We start from the raw sequence: 24,080 nt of genomic DNA, 5'->3' as shown, positions 1-24,080 counted from the left end.
AAGTTTGCTTCAGTGGAGGAAAGTAAGCTTTATTGAACCTCAGATTCAGGAGTGCTGTGATTTTTGTCCAAGTTGTGGAATAGTGGACCAGATCTTCAACCTTGCAGAGTTGCTGAGGGAGTCATGACAGTTTGGCTATCCACTCCAGTCCAGATGTGTTTTGTAGACCAGGAGCCTCATGTACAACCCCAAATCCAATGAACTTGGGATGTTGTGTAAAGCATAAAGAAAAAAAGAAAACAATGATTGCCTGTGACACGTTTCAAAAAAGCTGGGACAGGGGCAACAAAAGACTGGGAAAGTTAAGGAATGCTCATAAAAACACCTATTTGGTGCATTCCACAGGTGAACAGGATAATTGGGAACAGGTGAGTGTTATAATTGGGTATAAATGGAGCATCCCTTTCATAATCCACAATTCATCATATCATCAAATCTCTGCAAGTAAGCAACAAGGCCAAAAACCTACACTGAATGCCTGTGACCTTCGATTCCTCAGGTGGCACTGCATTAAAAACTGACATCATTCTGTAATGGATATTATCACATGGGCTCAGGAACACTTCAGAAAACCATTCTCAGTGAACACAGTCTGTAGTCCAGACCTGTCTCCCTTTAAAAATGTGCGACAAATTATGAAGCGCAAAATACGACAACAGATACCCCAGATTGTTGAGCAACTGAAGTTGCACTTTAAGCAAGAATGTGAAAGAATTCCACCTACAAAGCTTCAACAATTAGTGTCCTCAGTTCCCAAACAATAATTGAGTGTTAAAAGGAAAGGTGATGTAACACAGTGTAAGACATGCCCCTGTCCCAGCTTTTTTGGAACGTGTCACAGGCATCAAATTCAAACTGAGAGAATATTTTCAAAAAACCAATAAAGTTTATTTAGTTAAACATTAAATAACTTGTCTTTGTAGTGTATTCAATTGAATATATGGTAAATGGTAAATGGTAAATGGCTTGCACTTGTATAGTCCAAGGACCCCAAAACACTTTACATTACATTCAGCCACACAATTCACACGATGTCGGTAAGCTACATTGTAGCCACAGCTGGCCTGCAGCAGGCTGAGAGAGGTGAGGCTGCCATTACAACGGTGCCACTGAGCCCTCTGACCACCACCAGTAGGCGAGGTGGATGAAGTGTTTTGCCCAAGGACACAACGGCTGAGACAGACAGAGTGGAGGTTCGAACTGGCAACTTTCCAGTTGCAGGACAAACCCCTACCTCCTGAGCCACTGCTGCCCCTTTGTAGTGTATTCAATTGAATATAGGTTGAAAAGAATTTGCAAATCATCGTTTTCTGTTTTTATTTCTGTTTTACACAACGTCCCAACTTCATTGGTATTGGGGTTGTATGAAATACTGAGCATCTTTCATACTGAAAGTTGGAGTACGGGCAAAATTTGAAAAGTGCATACGTACAAAAATATTCAGATTTATCAAACCATGCGCACCAATGTTTCTGTCCACCTTTTCTACTTATATCCCAATTTATGTGGAACTGAGTGTACATGAGACACCTACCCTGACACGCCTCCATTTAAATATGCAAATAGAGGCGAATATGTCCTGCATGTGTGATTCTCCTCTCTGCACACTCAACAATGATGTCTAATAAAAAAAGCTTAAATGGTCAGACAGAAAGGTGGCAGCAGAGAGAAGAACAGCTGTCCATCGTCTATCATCCAATAATGTTAGTCTCCACTTTTTGTACATGCCTTACACACTATTATTGTAAATAAATGATGTAAACTGGGGGCACAGCGCACTTCTGAGGCTGAGACATTTCCAAATTTACACGTGTTTTAAACAGAGAGGCACTCAGGAGCTTGGTAGAACTCAGATGCATATTTATTAAATGGAGTGGTTCAGCCACAATGTAGGGGTATATGATATATCTGATATCATATGAATGAGGCTGTCCCATACGACTGGCATGGCACGGCTCCTCCTAGGTTCCCTCTGAAAGGCTGGGGCCAGTTCACTACAGTTTCAAAAGAATGGGTCTGATTATTCTGAATCAGATAATAAGCCAGGAATCATTGTGTGCCAGGAGGTTGGTGTGATCCCTGAAAATACACTCCCTCTCAATTCTTCCATTGACAGTGTCCTCCAGCAGCACCAAAGCTGCCATTTTTCCACAATTTCACGCAACTTTACTTGGCTATTTATGACCATATGCCATTATCTACACCTTGTAGACCTTAGGAATCATCACATGAAACTTGCTCTGAATTAATATGCTGATCTGATTCTGTTTTCTTCTCACTAAAAATAAAAGTTCCCTTAGACCAGGGGTGTCCAATCCTGGTCTTGGAGGGCCACTACCCTGCATATTTTCATTGTTTCTCTGTTTCAACACATCTTTGTTGAATGAATGAGTGATTAACAGGCTTCTGCAGAACTGCTGAAGAGCAGGGAAACAATGAAAACATGCAGGATAGTGGCCCTCTAGGACCAGGATTGGACACCGCTGCCCTAGACAATTCACATGCTTTTTATGCTTCTCAGCTGTCTGTTTGCTTTGCAAGTGTGCAATCATTGATGCATGTTTACATCTACACGTCACAATAATATAGGAAACTTTACAGTTTACACTAGATTGAGGTTCTTTAAATCATTTTTAAGGTGTGTTGTACAATATAATGTATGAGGTTAAATGTGGTTCAGTTTGATTGTTCAGGTTAAAGCCCTAAATGCTCAAACTCACCAGAAAACAATGTGTTCAAATGTCACTTGATTTCAGAAAACCAAATGGAGTCATATTTCAGTGTATTATGGCGAGTTTCAGTACTTTGTAGCTTGATACTGTTGACTGAAAAGGTTTGCGTGATGTTTGCTCACTCTCATGCTAGGCTGAGTATTTATATATATATTTACACATATTCATGCAACGTTCGTTTTGATACATTCAGAGGAACATGGCACATGCAACCTTTTTGTGCGTATACACATGCTAGAGATCTGGGTCGGTCCAGAACTCCTTTCTGGTCTGGGAATACCCAAAAGGAGGTGTGCAGAAGGATGTCTTGACTTCTCTCCTTGACCTTTTACCTGTGTACTCTAACCTCAAATAAGCAGTTAAAAATAGATGGATGGATGTTTTAAAAGGTGGGCAAGAATAAAAACTCAATGTTTAAATGATATATTATTACTGCTTTGTGTGGGACATTTTTGAGACACGTAAATCACCAAATAATTATCTGAAACTCAGTTCTTTTAAAATTTACTAAAAAAAGATGTGAAGAAAAAAATAATGGTATTTTCCAAGAGCTTTAAGTAGCAGTAGTATTAGACTTCTTCTTAAGAGCAAAAATGAAAGCAAAAATTATGAAAGTCTTGTAATGTTATTCAAACAAGCTGATCTCTGTGTACAGACGATAATGTGGTCCTCTAGTGAACAATCCCTCTTCATCATCTCTGTATGTAATTGTCACTTAAGTGTCGTTTTTATTCCCTATTCATCTGGCTCGGTTTGTTGTGGTGTTATGTGATCTGGTCAGTGTGAAGTGGCAGAAATTCAAGGTTCATTTAGATTCCAGCCTGAAAGTGTTGGATGCATGTTAGAAGATACATCCTCTTCATCTTCTCTGCGCCCCGCTGAGCATCCTCAGAAAGCAGCTCCGGACCAAATCTGCTGGCTCACAGCTCCAGTGCTCTTTTTCATCTTCCTTTCACCGTGTTTCTCTTTGAAAGGGATCATTTTCTGCTTGAAGGAGGGTAAGAGGTAAAAGACAATTTGCAAATCAGCTTTTTCTTTTTACTTTTTGTCTAAAATAAGACTGGAAGGGAGCACTCAGAGAATCTGTGCTTTCCTTCTATTTTTCCTTTTGTTGAGGTACTAATGAAGGTTGTCCTGTTGTTGTGGAAATAGTTTTTTTCATTTAAATAGTGACCAGGTGTCTTTCTGGTAAACATCTTAAATTTGGGTCTTTAGTTTGTCTGAATCTTTCTTAGCAGTGGAAACTCAATTTGTTTTAGTTCTCAACAAGATTTCTAAACGGCAACAAATTATGCAAGAGTAAAATTTTATTTAATGTTAAGCAGTGAAAGCTTAAACTAGAAAACCTCTGAAGAAATTTTTAATTTTTGAAGAGTGCAACTAATGCCTGAAATTCCAACATACATCAGCTGTCTTCTATAAAGTTCAATAGTAATTTGGGAATGACTTTTATAATAATGTAAGATGACAAACTACTGATATTTTGATGTATGAACTGTATAAGAAGTGGAAAGAGAAGCAAGACCAGAAAAAAATGTTAAAACTGCTGCCAGTGGCACAACAGGGTCTCCTTGGTAATCACCCACCTGTGTCTGTCATTGCTCTGACAGCACTCAAAAGGTTAATACAATAGACAGAAATGCAGGTTAGAAAGCAAGCCTCAAACAAACCATCACTGTGTAAAAACTATATGGTGTATTGAAAAAAATTACTGAACTTTAAATGGTAGAAGTGTTCTCACGCATGTTGATTTGTATGTCTACAGTGTTTTATGTAGGAGATATGACAAGTTAAAAAGACCCTTCATTTCCAGTTTTGAAAGGAAAAGTTTGAGTTCATATACAATTGAAGTCAATGAGAATTTTGGTGTGTGCACTCTGCACTCTGGGGAGATTTGAGAGTAGACGGCTCAAAAGCTGAGCTGACCCTTTTGTGGTAAAATCTTTAAAAATCATAAAATTTGAACCGTGACTGTGTGAAAGGATGCTAACAGAATCAAATCATCCACAAAAGGTAGAGACGAGACCCTGAGGTTCCCAAACCAGGCACCCTCCTCTGCCCGACTGCATCTTGAGATCCTGTCCATGAACACCACAAACCGGATCTGAGACAAGGGACTGTCCTGGGGAAGTCCAACCTGCACTGAGATGAGCTGTGACAAGAATGCAGACACAGCTCCTGCTCTGGTTGTACAAAGACCGAATAGCCTTGAAAAGCAGAGGACAAGAGGACCTTATGAATTGTGGCATGTGTAATTTGGTGAAATTTAAGGTGCACAGGCGCAGTGTATATTTACAAATACAGGAAGTTGCAAAAATTTCATACATGCATGTGTTGCCTAAAATTAAAATGAACATCACATAAAAGAGCCATTTCCTCTACAATTTGTTGCATCTAAACACAATATAGTGGATTTTAAAAAATATATTTATTATTTTATTCTTTAGGAAGCTGTTGTTATAGGAAACTTCAAAAAGGCAGGTGATTAAAAAATTCTTGGCAGGTTACCTAATTGTTACCATCTGTTTATTTCTATCCATTATAGGTTTGTTTTAGTTTGTAGGAGTTTAGCTTGTTTGTAAAATCACACTCCTGCTGAAGCCAGTTGGGAGAAGACTAAAACAGCTTTTCCACCTTCCTGCATGAATTCAGCCACACCACAAAAATAGGTAAGTTGCTGCTCATTTGTCCCAATTGTCCTCAGGTTGGATCTTTATGAGTATTTGTGTGAATAAGGCCTTTCTGACCTTGTTTGCTTTTGCACTTGTCACAGATCCTACATCGATCTGAAACGTGATAGAACTGGGACAAAAGGTCTCTGAGGCAGCTGATCTCTGTTAGAAAAGATGAAAAGCAACAGAAGCAGGTAAATATTGTTTCTCCACTCTTACAAAAAGCATCCAGAGGGGACCTTAAAAATGACCGATGTTTTGCCCAGCTTGGTGCCACTTTGACCCAATTGTGGATAAATTGCTGCCAATAAAGACTCTTCCTGGTGTGTCTATCTTTCAAACCTCTGAGGGAGTCTGTTTTATATATATATATATATATATATATATGTATGAACATTATTGTCTGAGAACCTGAAGGTTAAAATGTCAAATTAAGGATTTCTTTCTAAACATTTCAGCAGTTATGCATTGGCATGGCTTTTTTTTGTCACAATTTTTGTTACTCCTTCCTCAGCTTTAGAAAAACCTGTACAAAAAACATATATCTCAATTGCTATAGCTCAATCAGTAATTGTGTGTTACGACTTTAAGCAGCTGTAACTCATTGGAGTTTTTTTCCCCATAGACAGTAAATGACTTTTGGTCAAAAGAAGGAGAAAACCCTTTGGAGCTCTATAGCTCAGAAATCTTTCACTTCATTTAAAGTTTATATGGGTTATATGGTTAAAGTTGGATTTTACATGACTGAACTGACATTTTGACAACTTTAAGAGTTTTTACATAATCACAGTTTCCAACAGAATGTGATTATGTCACAACCTTTTGTAAACACTTCCTACCTCCACAACCTTTAGTTTTCATATATTTTATACATCAAAATGTAGGAACCGTTGTCTTTTTTCACCTAGTGTGCCTCTCACTACTAGAGGACTTGTGCTTTTTTAAAAAAAAATACCCTCAGTGTGCAGAGTGCACATATCCAAACTCCCATTAACGTTTACTGTATCTGACCTCAAAATATTGTCCTGAACACTGGAAGTGAAGGAGCTTTTTAACTTGTCATATCTTCTACATAAAAAGCTGTGGACACAAAAGATAAATGTAAAATGACCAAATACTTCTACAACTTACGTTTCAAGATTTTTTGAAATACAACTTATAGTTTTTGCACATTGATTGTTTGTCTGATGCTTAATTTCTGCTCTGTGTTTTCATTCGCCTTTGAGAGTGAGGGAGTGAAAGACTCAAGTGTGTGGTTACCATGGTGACACTAATGAGCCCTGGCAATATCAAAGCATCAGCTTTAACATTTCTTTTGATCTTCGTTCTCTTTGCACTTCTTTTACAGTTTATATGCAGCAGCTGCATTGGCATCCTTCAAATTTTCTTCAGAAATGTTCTAGTTTTTTCCCCCATCATATTTTCTACAATTTAATGTACCACTTTATAATTTCTTTAACATTATTGTGCATACATACAGCTGCTGTGGAGTTTAAAATCAGCTTCCTTTTCTTCTTTTTCTCTTTCATCCATCTTCTGCCTCATTACCACATCTCCCTGAAGGGATCTATATCAACAAAAGCTGGACTTACCAACAGCTCGAGGATGGAGAGAAGAACAGAGAGAGGTAAAGAAAGGGAGAAAAAGGTGGAAAAAGATGGCTTTGGTGAGGAGGAAACGACAAGAGAGATGTTGGAAGAAAAGAACAGAGATGGAAGAAACACATGCAAATAAAGCAAAACACTTACACACATTTACCGACACTCCTTTGGCGTCATCTTAACAGACAATTGTTATCAGCTTTCTTTTCACATCTTTTTTTATTTAACGTTGAGAAAAACGAGGAGAAAGCGAGGAGAAAGAGGGACTTTCACCCCCCTCTTCTCACCTGGGGCGTCTGCCATTGATTCACTTCACTTTAAATATTTGAGCGGCTCTCTTATTTACACACGGCATTATTTATTCAGGCTCACATCGGCACCCAGGAGGAGTCAGCCAATTACCTTTGCATTATTGACAAGGATGGTGTCGGCTTCTTGTGGCTGTGATCTCCATCTCTCCCTCTCTTTTCTCCTCCACTCCTCCTTCCAATTTCCTTCCCTCACCTCCCACTGCATTTTCACCCACTTCTTCATTCCCTCTTGTTTAGAACTTTTATTCTAAACTGTGTTTTTAATCTAATAATTGAACTCCTCCTCTCATTTTCCTTGTTACTTTCTTTTTTTTTCTCTCTCCACATCATCATCCATCCTTCAGGTTGATGTGAAGATAATATTCTTTTCTTTTCAAGATTTACTGTTGATTATAATCATCCACCCATTACATCATATATTCTTTACCATGCGGTGTCGCAGGAACCTGCATCTGTCTACAGCTCATTGGGCAAGATGGTGGGTTGGTGGTGGGGTAGGGCATCATGCACAGGTCTCCAGTCCATCACAAAGACACAGAGATAAACAAGACAGATAACCATTCACATTCTCAATCACATCTGGTGACAGTTTAAAGTTGTAGGATCTGTTGGAGTCAAGTTTTCAGTTTGAGGGTCACAGCACTGAGAAATGATACCATGCTGGCTTGGACAGTGCCTGTATTATCAAGGACTGCATCAGGTGTTGAAAAATCAGGACATTCTGAGAAGAAATGAGCTACTGAAATAAGACATTCAGACATTATATATAATACTCTACAATCTTGTGTATTTTTTTACGCTTTTATCAGTCCAAGGCAAATGATGTTACTTTACAAATTTAGATTTATTTTCACAATTATGCCACACTATTTATCACCACGTTTTTTTATGAGACCATAAAATTCTGTATTCAGTGCTTTACAGTTTTAAAAATCCAATCCATAACTACAAATAGATCAAATAAAATTAATTTGTTATGCAATGTAGCTTTTGTATGAAATGTTTTTTCTCTGTTTGATCAAGAACACATTGCTAACTCTAAAGCGTTAATGAACACCTGGAGTAAAATGGTCTCTGCAACTTTGTTTATAATTGCTTCAATGCCCAAAGACACAAGAATTGCTTCCTCAACTCACATCAGCATGTACACTTTCAGCTTGTTTTGGACTAAAGTGCTTCTGACAAGGGGTGGCAGAGTGGCGCAGTTATTAGAGCTGTCTCCTCCCAGCAAGAAGGCTGCAGATTGCTTCCTGACCTGGGGCCTTCCTGGGTGGAGTTTACATGTTCTCCCTGTGCACACGCAGACTTACTCCAGTTTCCTCACACAGACCACAAACATGCATGTTAGGTTAACCCTTAAAATTGTCATTAGGTGTGAGTGAAAGTGTGAATGGTTGTTTGTCTCGTTTGTCTCTATGCGTCCCTGTGATGGACTTGTGACATGTACAGGATGTCCCCCGCCCCTCGCACAGTGATGGTTGGAGATAGGCACCAGCTCCCCACAACCTGGAATCGAGAAGCGGGTAAAAGAAAATGAATGGATGGGTGCTTCTGACAGCACATAAAATACTTGCAATTTGTACCCCAATCAGCCTTCACTGGAATGTTTTCTGATCAAGTCAAATGTATTTATGATGCCAAATCATTCAGTGATCTCTGGGCACTTTGACCAGTCTGGTGCACAAGTGTGATGCACTGCAGTCTCCAACACCTTTTGATCACAACAAGATGCAAAACAGGAACTCTTCTGTTAAAACAACCCACACAGACGCCTTAGCCACATTCATCATGTTTCCAACATTGTTTTATTTTATGATTCAACTTTTTCCAAATTTTGCAATAAAAAGGTTATTAGGCTAACCTTGAAACTTGCGTGAGGTTGGTTTTGCATTAAAAACAACCAGTTTACAAGAAGGTCAACAGAAACAGTAACTGTTAATGCAAATAACTTTTGAATTAGCAAACATTTTATCCAAGTGACTGATGTTCAGATGTTTCTACCTATAGAGTTCACCTAATCAATTATTGCTTTGATATTTTAGAGAACACCGAAAACAGGTTCTTGATGGTTTATTTTTCTTCTAGAAATGTTAAAGCAACTGGCTCTCTTTGTCCTCTGAGCACTATTTTAGGTTAGCAAGCAAAAATCTTGTACTATAGACCACACTGCTACCTGCTCTTGTTGGCCTCAGATTTGTTCAACAAATGAATGGAAACAGATCTATTGAACCTTTGGTGTCCATGATCCTGTTCTCTTGCACTAAGGTTACACCTGTTGAGAGGTAAAATGACCCTGATCGAAGATTGTGCGAGTGCCTTGAAAACACTACAAACAGAACAAACATGGGGAAGAGCGTTTTTTGCAGTCGACTGTGTAAACAGATTCAGCAAAAATAAAATGTGAGGCTATTTTTGTTCAAACTTCCAAAAAATACAGAGACAACACAATAAAGACGATTGTAGATTTTTGCAAGCAATCTGTGCCTAAAAAGTTTAATGCAAGGGCAAACATAACCTTTTTTTCCTATTACTGTGAACAGACTTTTTGTGTAACTGTATTAACATTTGATGTAGAGAAAAATGTCTACATGCTCCTTTTGATCTGGATTGCAGATGAACTGCTGTTGGCTTCAAGATAACATTAAAAAATGGAATTAGCAAATGAAACCTCTCTAGAAAGTTACTGAACTTTTAAAGTTTTTTTTTTAAATAGTTTTATGTGTGTCCTCAAAGCATTTTTGTTTCCCAGTGTGTTCTCATGATATAACATGGCTTCCATGATTCCATGATGAAGTCCAGTGGATTGTATAATAAATTTCCATTAGTGAACAAATGCAAGCAGATAAAAAATTAATCCAAAACTCTCCTGTTTTGGAAAGCGTTTTGGTGTAAGCAAGGCCTTAGGCCCTGTTTCTGACATACTGTTTTTAGGTAAACCAGAACATTTTTGTTGTAATTTGGCCATTTGCATCCACAACAACAACGATCGGATTTTCCTACACCAAAACATTTTGAAACCAGATCTCTATTTGCTTGTGTGAATTGATCAACAACAGTAGTAACGGCAGATAGCAGAGTGCTATTTGTGCTACTCACCATTTTCAGCGTGTACCAGCAACCCAAACTCATTGTTGGTCCAAACAAACATCTGTGTATTCACCATTTTGGATGTAACTGCATTCATGCTTCAGAGACTGAAGTGTCCATACACATGTGCGTGTTGTTGAAATACAAAAATCACAGTGCCAGCTAGTGACCTGGCATGGAAACTACAATGGATTCAAGGATTAATCTGTGTAAATAGAATAATGAGAAAATGAGTAACTTTTTCACAATCAACATTGGAAACTGTTTCCAGGAGATTATTCACGTGTAAACAGAGCCTGAGTCTGCATCACATCAGAGATGAACAGAAGATCCACTCCATCATAGCAGAAAAAAGCCCAGTGGGGTTCTGACCACATGACTAAAGGTACATCTTCCTCTTCCTCCTCCTCCTCCTCCTTCTGCTGCTGCACTTCAAAAGGGTGTGTGCTTCATGAAAGTGCTGAGCCAGGAAACACCAGAAAGTACTACAAAGAGATGAATGTTTGCCTTCACATCTGCTGAGGAGTTCTCACAAACAACATGAGAACAACAATTCATGCTCTGTATATTCACAGAAACACAGAACAATGTATACAAACTGGCCACTATAAGCTGTGAAAATGAGAGGTAGCAGTAATTAGAGCCCACGTACTACAGGAGCTACGAAACAATCAAACAGCAGGGGAACTGTGCTGGAGGTCTGAAAAACAAACTGGACTTCTGTGAACCCAGGAAGAGACACAGGGAAAATAGAAAAATAAGAGAAATGAAAGTTGAGCTTTAGATTGCGAGCTGATTCGTCTCTTTGTGTTTACAGAATCAGACTGAGTGTGAGGAGATGTAGTGAAGGACGGTGTGTTCTGAACAGAGATGCACGTGTGTGTGTACACCACGAGTGCCTGCTCATCTGTGCACGCTTTTGTGACCTCTGAGATGGATTTGTCAGTTTTCAAGCGGAGGAAAAGCAGATTCTGACAAACATGTTTTCAGAGATGTTATTCTTTGGCTCAGTAATTATTCAGCTGTGTACACCAATCTGCTCCTGACTGATTAATCATTCTTTAAAGCTCATAAATAACATGCATAGATGTGGCTCTAATTAAAACTGATTCCGAGCTGGCAGACCAAAGAGAACCCATAATAAACTAAATAATGTTGCTCTGTAGAGCAGACAGGCTGTCAGAATACTTTTTTACAAGCATGTAAAAGGATTCAGCAACAATTCCTAATAAAGAAAAAGACAGAACTAAATTCACATTTAAGGTAACTTAATTCTTGGGAGGGAGTAGAAGGTTGCACATTACAAGTTATGTAGAAACAACTGTCCAATCAGGGAGCCTCACCAGGCATTATTTAGGCAACCTGAAGCTAAAAGGGACAGTCCCTCCAGCTGGATGGGGGTGTTAGGTTGTAAAGTTAGTTGTGTTTTGTGATTAGTGAACATGCATACAGAAATGGAGGGGGACTTGACCCTAAAACTATCTTATAAAAATGGTAATTATTGTTTATATTACCTGATGCCAGGCTTTCAATGAGGTGCGCATGCAGTCTGGAGCATTTAAACAGTTACATCCAAAATGGTAAATACATGGATATTTTTTTTGACCAACAGTGAGGTTGGGTTGCTGCTACATGTTGAAAAGGACTAACATAAACAGCACTCTGTTATCTGCAATAACTGAATGTTTCTGCTATTACTCTCTGCTCGTACTTATGCAGAACAACTAATGACTTCAGCTGTTGAAGCTTCCTTTGAAATGCAAATGGGAGTGTCTGAAAATCTCCACTCTGAGACCTGGGTTCAGAAAGCTTCGGTTTCAGAAAAAAACACCATCGTAATGTACACAAATGGCTAAACAATACAGGTTTAAAAGTTCCCAAGCAAAGGTCACACAAGTTTATGAGTACACAGCACATTTTACCTTTTAAAGCATTTTTTCCCACACAGATAAATGTAGAAATGTGTACTTTATTTTTGGATGGAAAACAGCTAAAATTGTTTATGGATAAATTTCATTCCTGGTGGGGGTTTATTGTCTTTTATTCCAACTGGAGTTTCTTTTTTGCAAAGATTTTTTACTTAACATGCACATAGCAAAAAAACAAAAAACAAAACAAAACAAAAAAACCTGTGTTTGACAGCTAAAGATTGCTTCACTTTTTAGTTTAGGCAGAAGTAAATTAGATAGCAAACAAACCTCACAATTCTGTAGAAAAGCTAAAACTGAAAAGTGGGTTGCCTCCACAATATTGATTCCAAAATTATCAAAGTTTTCACAGAGCTACCTTAAAAGAGTGTGTTTAGTTTGAAGTCAGTTTCTGCAACAAAATTTTAAATAATACTTATGTTCTTGTTAGATTGTACCTAGTACCTACGGGAACCGTACTTAATTATAATGTAAATTGTTACCCTGGAAGTATCCGGTTTGCACTAGGATGTCTTTTGTGTTGCGATTATAGTTAGACTTTTGATGAACCTCAATTTGGAAATATGAGTTTTAATTCTGACAGGACTAATGAGCTAACAGCTAAGACTGAAGTGGATTTCTGGATGTCATTAAACAACTTAGAATTGGGTCCACTTGGAGAAGCCATTTTTAGCTTGTGCGTAGAGTCTGATCAGATCTACATTCAAAGTGGATTTAGCCACCTTAAACAACTCCAGTCTTTAGAACTTCTTTAGGTTTCATGCAAATGTAGTTTTATGCATTAAGAGCTACAGCTAGCTATTGCTGTTCCTAGCGCTTGCAAATAACCACAGAATCCTGCATAAATGACAATGTTGTACTTGTGCAGAACAAGTAATGACTTCAGCTGTCTGCAGAGAAACTGACAGTAGTGTAAAGGTTTATAAAGTAGTGTTTGCATGAAAGATGTAAAACTTTGGAGATTGGACTTGTTTAAAGATAACAGCAATCTACTTTGTTTTTAGCTGTTAGCTTATCAGTCCTGTCAAAATTAAATTTATTTCTCCAAGTTGAGGTGGTTCAAAGAGCTATCTACAACAGGTAAGATATTCATTGGCCATAACATTTCCACAGAACCCTACTTTAAATGATCTGAACTGTTCTTTTAAATCAAAAACTGATCTTGACTGTCACCAGATATTCAATCTTTCACTGTGTTCTTCTAAGGAAAGCTGCACATAAATGTCTTTTTGACATTTTCATCCAAGACAGAAATCACATTTCAACAAATTCAGTGGAAAAATTATTTTGATGCAGTTGTGCTGAAAAGTTGGTGTGATATATACTTTTTTTTTCTTCACTTTGCAAAAACCCTCAATCGTTTCTGTAAGGCTGGATCCTTCAGTCAATCCCTGTGGAAACTCAAATGTAAAAGGAATACATTTTTACTTAAAACAGAGCCTGAAGACACTTTCAAAAGGCCTTTGCTCTAAAACCGCGCAGTGTGTCGTCACACACAAGTACACAAAGATTGGATGTGTTCATAATAGAAGCATCTCCATCTGGTTTTTAAGGGTATTAGGTTTGAAAGTCACCCTGCGAGCAGACAGACTGTCAGTGAGAGAGAGTGATGGAAAGCTCTGAGTTTATAGGCTAAGATTAATAACTGATGGTTGTAATAAAACTGTGCTCAGCCTTTGATGGTTCAGTTTTTACAGTAAAATATGATCCTTCACACACACATGCAGACATAACCTGAAGACACCAACCCTACAGAGTTAACCTTGCCTCTGGGGGTTACATCCATCTTTACTTTTCCATCACTGATTTATCTTGATCGCCCAGAGTGAATTAATGTGAGGCTTTCATTTTCCACATCAAGGATCATCAACAAAGTTTGCCCAGGGGCAAGAATGTTTCTAATCAGACAGTTGAGGGCCGGCCTCTGATTAGCCGGTCTGTTTTATTTGCTTTTCTGCTGCCATCAATAGACAGCATTTACCGTACTCTTTCATTGTTCAAACACATTGAGCTTTTTTCTACATTTTCTGTTTTGACTGAGAAGCTTTTGTTGTGATTTACAAATTACTGGAGAAAAATGGGATATGCCTTTGTTGTAGGACAGAAATCATATATTTCCAAAGACACTACTTTCTAGAAATGAAAAAAAAAAATTAGTCTTTCCAGTTAAATAAACTGTCTCCAATCCCTTACAACATTTTTTTTAATTAATAGTAAGCCATACAGAAAACCACAGAAAGATGGGAAGGTTGATCAATAGATTTGATTTATGCTAAAACATGGAAAAAAAAAATTGGATACAATATTTTTGACAGACATTACGTAAAAAAACAAACAAAAAAAACCAAAAAAAGAATATATATATATATATATATATATATATATATATATATATATATATATTTATTTGTATAAAGCTCTCGTTCCAGTTGGGTGACAGAGAGACGAACCATACAGGGAAGGATGAATTCTTCTGTCTCGGAACCGGATCCGTCCTTAGTCCCATCGTGAATGCGTGAGAGACATTCTTTTTTCCAGGCCTGTATGTGAGAGAGAATGAGATGCGAGAAAAGAACAATGCCCACCTGGCCTGTCGGGAGTTGAGTCTCTTTGCTGTTTTGAGATACTCAAGGTTTTTATGGTCCGTCCAGATGATGAAGGGTTCCTTGGCCCCCTCAAGCCAATGCCTCCACTCCTCCAGGGCCATCTTGACTGCCAACAGTTCCCTTTCACCCACGTCATAGTTGTGTTCAGCACTGGAAAGCTTTAGAAAAATAAGCACATGGATGAACCAGATTGTCTTGGCCAATCTGACTGAGGATAGCCTCAACGCCAGTGTTGGAGGCGTCCACCTCAACAATAATCTGCTTTTCACAGTCGGGAGAGTGGAGAATGGGGGCCTTGACAAAGAGGTTCTTTAATTGCTCGAATGCCGTTTGGGCATCTTGGTTCCATAGGAACCGGGACTTAATAGAAGTGGGTGCGTGGAGAGGTGCAGCTACTGACTGAAGTTTCTGATGAATTTTCTAAAGAAATAGGTGAACCAGAGGAAGCCTTGGAGCTCCTTGCTGTTCTTGGGGGTAGGCCAATTATGGATGGCGGAGACTTTGGACTGGTCCATGGAAACCTGATCAGGAGAGATGTTGAAACCCAAAAATTATGTTGATGACTGGTGGAAAAATACATTTTTCTGCCTTAACAAAGAGTTTGTTCTGGAGCAGCCTGAGAAGAACTGCTCTGACATGCTTTCTGTGGGTTGCCAGGTCTTGGGAAAATATCAGGATGTCGTCTAGGTAAACGAAGACAAACTGATTTATCATATCCCGCAGCAGATCGTTGACCATAGACTGAAATACTGCAGGAGCATTGGTGAGACCAAAGGGCATGACCAGATACTCGTAGGGACCAGCTCGTGTGTTGAAAGCTGTTTTCCATTCGTCCCCCTCCCTGATGCGGATTAAGTGGTAGGCGTTGCGGAGGTACTTGGCTCCCTGAATAAGGTTAAAAGCAGAAGACATTAATGGCAGCAGATACTTGTTCTTGATGGTTATATTATTTAGCCCCCTGTAGTCGATGCACGGCAATTAAGGAGCCATCCTTCTTGCCTACAAAGAAGAATCTAGCCCCTGCAGGCGACACTGTGGATCTAATAATACCCGCCTGCAGACTCTCCCGAATTTTACCTCTGTGTAAGTAGCTTTTAAAAATGATTTTAATCGGTCCTAAAATCCTTTTTAGATAAAAGTTTGCACTCACAGGAAAATAAAAAATTAAACTAAAAGTAGCATTGCTTGAAGCAATAGTCCTGTACCCGAAGGGTTCCTGGTTGGAACCCTCGCTCCATCCATCTCAGCAGTGGGCAAGACACTTTACCTGCCTTATTTACTGGTGGTGGTAAGAGGGCTCGGTGGCACCGGTGTAATGGCAGCCTCACTTCTGTCAGTCTGTCCCAGGGCAGCTGTGGCTACAGTGTAGCTTACTGCCATCAGTGTGTGAATGTGTGAATGAATGGGTGAATGAGTGATTGTAGTGTGAAGCGCTTTGGAGTCCTTGGGCTAGATAAAGGGCTAAACAAGTGTAGGCCATTTACCATTTTACCAACAGCCCGCCACCTTGCATGCCAAAGTTTTAATCAAAGGTCTTTTGCCACACTAAATTTTACCTCCAAATCTATGAAACCGACAAAATTAAAGCAATTTTTGTGTTTGGCAGCCATTTTTATTTGGATTGACTCCCAAAGTTAATCAGTCATAGATGCACATCCACTGATGACTTTTTAGGAGTTTCATTGAAATCTGTCCAGTGGTCCGTGAATTGTTTTGCTAACAGACAGACAGACAGACACATGCACAGATAGGCAATTAGATGGTCACCCACCTTTCATGGTGACGGGTGAAAAATAAATAATGCCACAGAGAAACCACAGAAGAAAATGACAGTGACTGTGTGCTGATTGAAGAAAAATCCAGGCTGTACACATCCAACTCCTCAGCAGGACAACAAGCTTTACTGATCCCTCCTGTGGTGGAAATCCCTTCTGTCATGTAGATTTGTCTTGTTGCAGTGCACAGCTTGAAGCCTCAGATTCCACTTATTTATGGGATGAAAAAAAGTCAGAGTTTTGTTTTGAATCTTTTTCTGTATAGTAATAAAGTGTGCAACAAGACTCCATTACTCTTGTTTGTGTTTCAAATGAAATAGATGTTCTGTTCCTGTATTTTTGTGCACCATTGAATCCAGTTTCTCAAAAAGTGAAGGATTTTTCAATTTTAAAAAAGACGCAGAAGCAGAAAAACAGCAATTATGAATTCATATTTTCCTAGAGGAAGCACAGTGGTGTGGAGGTTGGCACTGTAACCTCACAGAAAAAAAGGTTTCTGGTTTAAATGTTGGAACTGCAGAACTTTAGAATTGGCATCTTTTCCGTCCACGCACTCTCCCATGGTCCAAAAACTAATATCTTAGATTACTGTCACTTTGGAGACTAAAACTGGCAACTTAACACTCAGCAAAAACAAATTATACAAATTATTTTTGTAGAGTTTTCTTTATCAGTAAGAAAAAAGAAGTTCTAATTATTTGTTGAGGATTGTCCTGTCAAGGAGTTGCTTGTGGGTACACACACACACAACTATAAACCAGTACAACATAGCAGCAGCAAGGAGCACTAGATTTGTTTTCATTAGCAAAAAAGTGGTTTCTCTTATGCCCACACTCACACACACACACACACTACTGAGTCACACTCGGTTGGCGAATGGAGGTGATAGTGGTGGAGGTGGGCTGTGGGTCTTCTGTTGCCTCTGTCAGTGACCCTGTGTTGGTCTGTTGGGGCCAGTGGTCTAAGGGAGTCCAAGAGAGCTCTGATGTTGTTGTCGGGTGCCTGGGTAAGAGGATAGACTGGCTGGGGGCCTGGTTCATACTCCCAGCTAATGGCTTGGGATCTTGGTTGCCTTGGACTGCGTATGGCCTTGGGGGCTGGTCTCGAACTGGACAAGGGTCTTCTCCACTCTCTCTTCCTGCAGTCAACCCCCCCATCTGAGGGGTCTCGGGTTGCAGCTGCAATATGATGTGATAGTAGCTGAGTCATTCACAACACATACACTCAGTGCTATCACAACTTGCAAGATCTCATAATATCACAAGATTGTGAAAAACAACATTTATGAGGTTTGACCCAAACCGCTATAATTCTTTCCCTTCTTACTTTTAAACTCTGCGATAAAAAGCAGCAGGCGATATATATTCCTCGAAGGAATGCTAGGCCTTTAATTTGATGTTATTTTGATTTATTTGCCTTTTTGTATTGTACCTTGGGATGACTTTTGTTGTGAATTAGTGCTATTTAAATAATCTGAATTGAAATGTCTGCTCTAAATGAGTGAGTGGTGGAACAGATGTTTGTAGGAGCAGCCCTCCAATCTGGAGCCGAGAGAAACTGAATCAAGAACAAAAGCAATCTAAAAGCCACCTCAACACTTTGATCTTTTGATATTTTTTTATTTTCCATCACAAAGCCTGAAGACCTTTTTTTAAAAATCCAACTGAGAGCTATGAAGGCTTCTTTATTGAAAAATAATCTTGTGACCTGCCCTATGTGTGTGTCCTTTCTTCTCAAAGATGATTGTTTTGACTGATGTTGCCTCTGACTTTAAGTTCAGTTTGATAAAATTCCATCACAGGAAGAAGGGATGAACAGAAAGAGAGATAACCTGGGTGTGCATCCTCCCCTGCCCAAGTGATGAGAGGCGGTTGGATACTGACCTGACGTTGCCATCTTCATGGCGACTCTGTCATGGTGTGACACCGCCCTCCCACTAATATAGAGTTGTATTCCCAGAAAAAAACGTTTTACATAATATCACTGCGGGATTAATGTGAAAGCTCATTGGTTTTTGGCAGCCAAGTATTTGTCCTTTCGTCTAACTGCTTTCCATTCCCAGTGAGTTGCAGTAAATGATATAGTCCTTATAAAATATTCATTTTACAATCCAGCAGCTATTCAAGCTAAAGTTCTCCAATTTGCGCCAGAATCTGTATGTTCCCCCCTGTTTCAGTCCTTCATGTTTCCTGTTGTTATAGGCAGTCTCTGCAAAGTGCCACCTGTCCACGTCGGTAGTCCCTGCAGGGGCAAAGACGTCTGTATTTAGGGGAGTGCCCTGCGCAGCTGAAGAGTAAGGGTTCCCGCTGAAGGCCGCACTCCCGCCGCATCACAGAGAAGGCTGGGAGGATGTGGTTGATCTCTGAGTCGACGACTTCACACTGCACCTCCAACCTGAGAGGTAAAACAGAGGGGTGGAGGTCTTAATGCAGGCTGAAATAACAACTAAAAATAAGAATTAAAAAGATTTTGATACCTCTAAAAAGTTTAAACAAAGAAAAGAAATGTCACCACTTTTATCACACTACAGATGCCAGCTTTTAAAAGAACAATGGAACTGAAGGACTGGACAGATTGAAGAGGCAACAAAGAAGCTCGTAAAACTTTACAGGAGGTAATAGAAGGTAAACCTAAAAGGGAAACAGACCTGAGCACCAGTGAAGAAAACAAAAATAGTAACAAAAACGACTCACAGTGTAAAACACACCCCTACCTCTCTAAAACCCCCCTAAGGCTAATGTCACACTTTTTCAACTTTTGTTAAGTAAGTTGGTGTTTTTTTCATATTATTCTATGTTGGTAACATGTGAAGAAACAAAGCGTATGTTATAAAACAATTAGTCTTGTGATGTACAGTATATGATGGATGTGTAACATTCACTATGTGTTCTTGTTATGCACCATATCATGAGTCAGTGTTGCGTTGAAGGGTGAGAAATTTACAGGATCGTACAGTGTAAGTATGGAGTATGTTACGTAGAAAAGGAGTATCAGTCTTGTTATTTTTCTGGTGGCGTTTTGTTTGTGTTGTGTTGTGTAATGTTAATGCAGCATATCTGGAACGTTCACATGCGTCATTCAAGGCATAAAAGTGCCACATGTATGCCACAATATTGGAGAAGTGCAGACAGAGCATTAGCCTAGCATAGAATGAAATTGTGCTACAGAAATGTTTCAACATCACCAACAAATCTGTGGCCACCTGCTGGGTATCACATTATATATACTGAAGTATCAGAAAGGTAAAGAGGTGATGATGTGAAATTATTTTCTTACAGCTGCTTATCTCAGTACATCTTAAAAACACAAGGCAGATAAGTAAAAATTTGAGAGGGATTTAAAAAAAGCAGAGAAACACTGAGCTCAGGTGGGAGTTGGAAAGACTTAAAGACCAGCAGGTTTACAGAAAATTGAATTCTGCACTGTTCTCCACTTAAAAAATGACAGACTCTCATTAATACCTGAGGTGTAACAGAGTTAACAGAGATAACAGGACTGCTCTCCATTTTGTATTTGCCACAGTAGCTCAGCCTGAAAGAAGCAGTGATGGTGTAGGAGTGTTCATATTCACATTATTAGCTCAGCTCCTTCTGGTAAAGGAGTGCTTTAATAAAACAAGCTTGCTTGTTCAGCCAAATTAAAATTTGGCTTGCAGACAATAAGTTTGGGTGCAGCTTTCTCATATTACTTTACAGTACTTCAGTCCGACCTACCCCCGTAGAGCCTCCTTGTTATTGATGAAGCGAAAGTGAGCGGGTTCACAGATAAAGCCAGCTGAGTGGCAGGCTTCCACGCAGGACTGGCCCTCCTGAGACATGAGCAGTCTGAGGGAGCTGAGAGGAGGCCAGGCGGCGGGAGCTGTCACATTGGATGTCCAGCCCAGGGTGGTAGAGTTGGTAAGGGGCACAAACAGAGGTCTGATCATCCTGCTGCCAGTAGCAGATCCTTGCCTGGAGAAGTTGGTTGGAATGAAAGGAGGCTGTGGTACACAGAAGTCCTACAAAAAGACAGTATAATTAGTTTGTGCAGAGGTTTTACTGTGGAACTGAGTACTAGACGACTATCACTTTGTGTGCCATTTATTTTCTTTACAAGCAATTGATTTGCTCAGACAGCAAATGTTTTATTTTACCCAATTATGCTCACTTAGTGTATTTTGACTTGCTTGTATACCAGCCTGTATCATATGACAACGTTTACCTAATATTACAAGACAACACAAGCAGGGGATTAGAGCCTGTTTCAGACCTTGGCAAAAGATGCCTTTAGGCACATTTTTGAGGGGTTTTCTCCACTAAAGAGGTTCCAGGAGTAGAACTAGAGCTGGTTCTTAACTGGTTCTTTAAAAATACAGCTACATTTTTGTTTTTATTTTTTTCACAACTAGAGGGCCAACTCTGAGCCATGCCATCATGTCACGTAACACATATCTACCAATAAATGACTGATCCTTCCTCTGTTGTATGTTTAATTTATGTTGAGGATCAAAGTGCAGAAAGTATTTATCTCTACAGATCAAAGGATGTGTGTCTTTATTCCTGCAGATGCCTATTTTATAAATACTTTTTAAAAGAAGAGTTGCTGTTTGTGAAAGCACTGCTACCCTTTTGATCTCCAATGTATTTCTAGATGCCTTTGCAAACTGGAGTTCCACATAACATTTCAAACAGGATCCATAAACACCAACTAATGATATTAAAAGATCTTAAAAATGTTTAAAAATGGTGCTTAAAGCAGCGTTAATCAATTCAACTGAAAATATTGATTGTTAAAGCATCTTTTGTGATGCTTTCATCCACTTTAACTATGTGACTGGTGGACTGGTGGCAGTGGAGAGCCAGAAGTCAGCAGGGAAGCTGAAGTTATGAGAATGTGTATTGGATAGTATAGTATATTGGATTGTCAACATACAGGTCTGTAAGTCGTGATTGTAACATCCCACCATTATAAAATATAGTAATGATACTAGAGTATCGGATTGGAAGAAGCACTTCCAGTTCTGTCTCTTGTCTTTTTGTCAGTCCCACTGTCTCCAAACCATACAACATAGCTGCTCTCACCACTGTCTTGTAAACCTTTCCTTTGATTTTTGCTGCCACCCTTTGGTCACAAATCACTGCTGGAACTTTTTTCCATCCACTCCATCCTGCCTGGACTCTCTTCTTCACCTCTTTACCACACTCCCTGTTTTCCTGGACAGTCAACCCTAAGTACTGGACAGGTTGCTGGTCCAACACAGGGCTGCATAAACTAAAAACCATGCACACACATCTAAGGTCAGCATAGAGCAGCCAATTAACCAGGAGGAAACTGGAGAACCCAGAAAAAAAATGGAGAGAGCATGCCAACTCCACACAGAAAGGTCCCAATTGAGATTTGAACCCAGGATCTTATTGCTGTGAGACAACAGTAGTAACCAGCTGCTCCACCATGCAGCTTACGCTAGTAACAGTTTCCTTTTGGGATGAATGATGTTATTATGATTCTGATAAATGAAGATTTGTGCTTTTTAATTTTTCAGACTAATGCAGCAGCAGGTGTCAAACATAACCAATCTCCACCCATGAATCTTCTAAAAGTCCATTACACAAAAGAACAAAAAGTATAAAAAAATCTTTGAGATCTGAGGAAACATCCCAGTGTTTGTGCAGCAAATAAATGTATATCTGAGGCTTAGAACTCAAGATGTTCCTCAACTTGTAAAAACAGATGTGTTCATTAAAACAGTATATCTGCTTCAGTGACGGATATCAGAAAACCACAACAAAAAGCCTCATGTTAGATGAACTACAATTTCACAAAATTGTGTCACTTTTACCAACAGTATTAACTGGTTCCCCCAGAGCTCTATTTTGAACTAATAATGTAACTGAAATGTTTCCCGTCTTGCATTTTATGTCCATACAGATGTTAGGCTGTAGTGAACAAAAACTGTTAGGAGACTTCTCCTGTCTGATTGTAAAAAAGGGAAGAAATTATCCTCTATTATCATAATTATCATCATCCTCCACTTCTAGTTGCTCAGCCCTCCTCATTAGTGTCAGAGGGCTTTTTGCTTTTGAGCCAGAGAGCAGAAATGTGGCTCATTATGAGAGTTAGCATGCAGATCAATTTGGGCTAACGTACATGGAGTTCACAAACTAAATTACACTGTGTCTGAGTGTAGAATCATGAAGCAGGGTAGGTCATTGGAGAACTTCTGAAAGGCTAAATGTGTAAGATAATGGAAGGACTTGTGACAAAAAAAGATTCTTTTACATTTTTGGTTCATTTATTGCTCTGTATGTGCAGTGATGTGCACTCACCTGATTTTGTACGTAGGCATGAACTCTCTCCAGCATCCCTTCACAAGTGTACTCATAAGGAAGGAAAGGCTCAACCTGAAAATCACAAACAAAAGCAGGCAAACTTCCTATTGTTGCTGTGACATTTCACTTACATTAATGCACACTTTTGTTTTGTGATTTCATTCATTGTTCATGTTAATTGCAATAAATTGCCTCTTCTTCTTGATAATTCCAGCAGATGAACATTTTTATTGTCAGCTTTTGCAAAGCCCAATTACGGTGTGTCAGTGCTTGGCAATTCATTAGGCTTTATTTGCATACCAATAGATCATTGCCTGCTGTGATGTGTGAGTTTTATAACTAAATACCACTTTTGATTGGCCTAATTAGCAATCTGCTTGAATGACTATGTATCTGTTTTGTTTCTTGCTGATACCAACATGCTCAAAACATGACAGACACAAAGCTGAATGAAGGTAAGATAACTAAGATGGCAAAGCTATGGTTGATAAATACTGAATTAGCTGTTTTAATGAACTGCACTTCACAGCTAACAGTTCAAGCTCACTAAATTCTGAGTGTTTTGCGACCAAGCAACCAGCATAATTTTTAGCATGATCGGGCTTTGAAAATCAAGGCCTATTTCTATCGAAGCCCATTTCTGCCATGAAAAAAAAAAAAAGACCAACAGGAAGTCATAATTTCGACTTTCAAAGTCATAATTTCGACTTTCAAAGTCATAATTATGAGATTTAAAGTCATAATTTCGACTTTCAAAGTCATAATTACGACTTTCAAAGTCATAATTATGAGATTTAAAGTCATAATTTCGACTTTCAAAGTCATAATTATGAGATTTAAAGTCATAATTTCGACTTTCAAAGTCATAATTACGACTTTTAAAGTCATAATTTTGAGATTTAAAGTCATAATTTCGACTTTCAAAGTCATAATTATGAGATTTAAAGTCATAATTTCGATTTTCAAAGTCATAATTACGACTTTCAAAGTCATAATTATGAGATTTAAAGTCATAATTATGAGATTTAAAGTCATAATTTCGACTTTCAAAGTCATAATT

General features: G+C 38.9%; 1 protein-coding gene and 1 long non-coding RNA gene across 3 annotated transcripts in view; both read right to left on the bottom strand.

The window, feature by feature from the left end:
* Positions 1–3,355: 3,355 nt before the first annotated feature.
* On the bottom strand, positions 3,356–10,561 carry LOC112450924. Its single transcript, XR_003039655.2, has 3 exons — positions 10,413–10,561; positions 6,883–6,971; positions 3,356–3,716 (listed from the first exon to the last, which is right to left on the bottom strand). It is a non-coding gene; the product is annotated as an uncharacterized LOC112450924 (long non-coding RNA).
* Positions 10,562–16,322: 5,761 nt separating this feature from the next.
* The window catches only part of LOC108242732 (alpha-1,6-mannosylglycoprotein 6-beta-N-acetylglucosaminyltransferase B), a 227,617-nt gene continuing 219,859 nt past the window's right edge, over positions 16,323–24,080 (bottom strand). For both annotated transcript variants that reach the window (XM_017427751.3, XM_017427752.3), the window contains exons 16-18: positions 23,018–23,092; positions 20,426–20,709; positions 16,323–19,106 (exon numbers count right to left, since the gene is read on the bottom strand). In XM_017427751.3, coding sequence (XP_017283240.1) covers positions 18,908–19,106; positions 20,426–20,709; positions 23,018–23,092 — 558 coding nt within the window. In that variant the 3' untranslated portion in view covers positions 16,323–18,907. The remainder of the gene's footprint in view (positions 19,107–20,425; positions 20,710–23,017; positions 23,093–24,080) is intronic.

Source organism: Kryptolebias marmoratus, linkage group LG3 (genome assembly GCF_001649575.2).
Source record: "Kryptolebias marmoratus isolate JLee-2015 linkage group LG3, ASM164957v2, whole genome shotgun sequence".
NCBI classification, from domain to species: domain Eukaryota; kingdom Metazoa; phylum Chordata; class Actinopteri; order Cyprinodontiformes; family Rivulidae; genus Kryptolebias; species Kryptolebias marmoratus.
The sequence above is the reverse complement of the archived record's forward strand: the minus strand, read 5'-3'. Positions and strand labels throughout refer to the sequence as shown.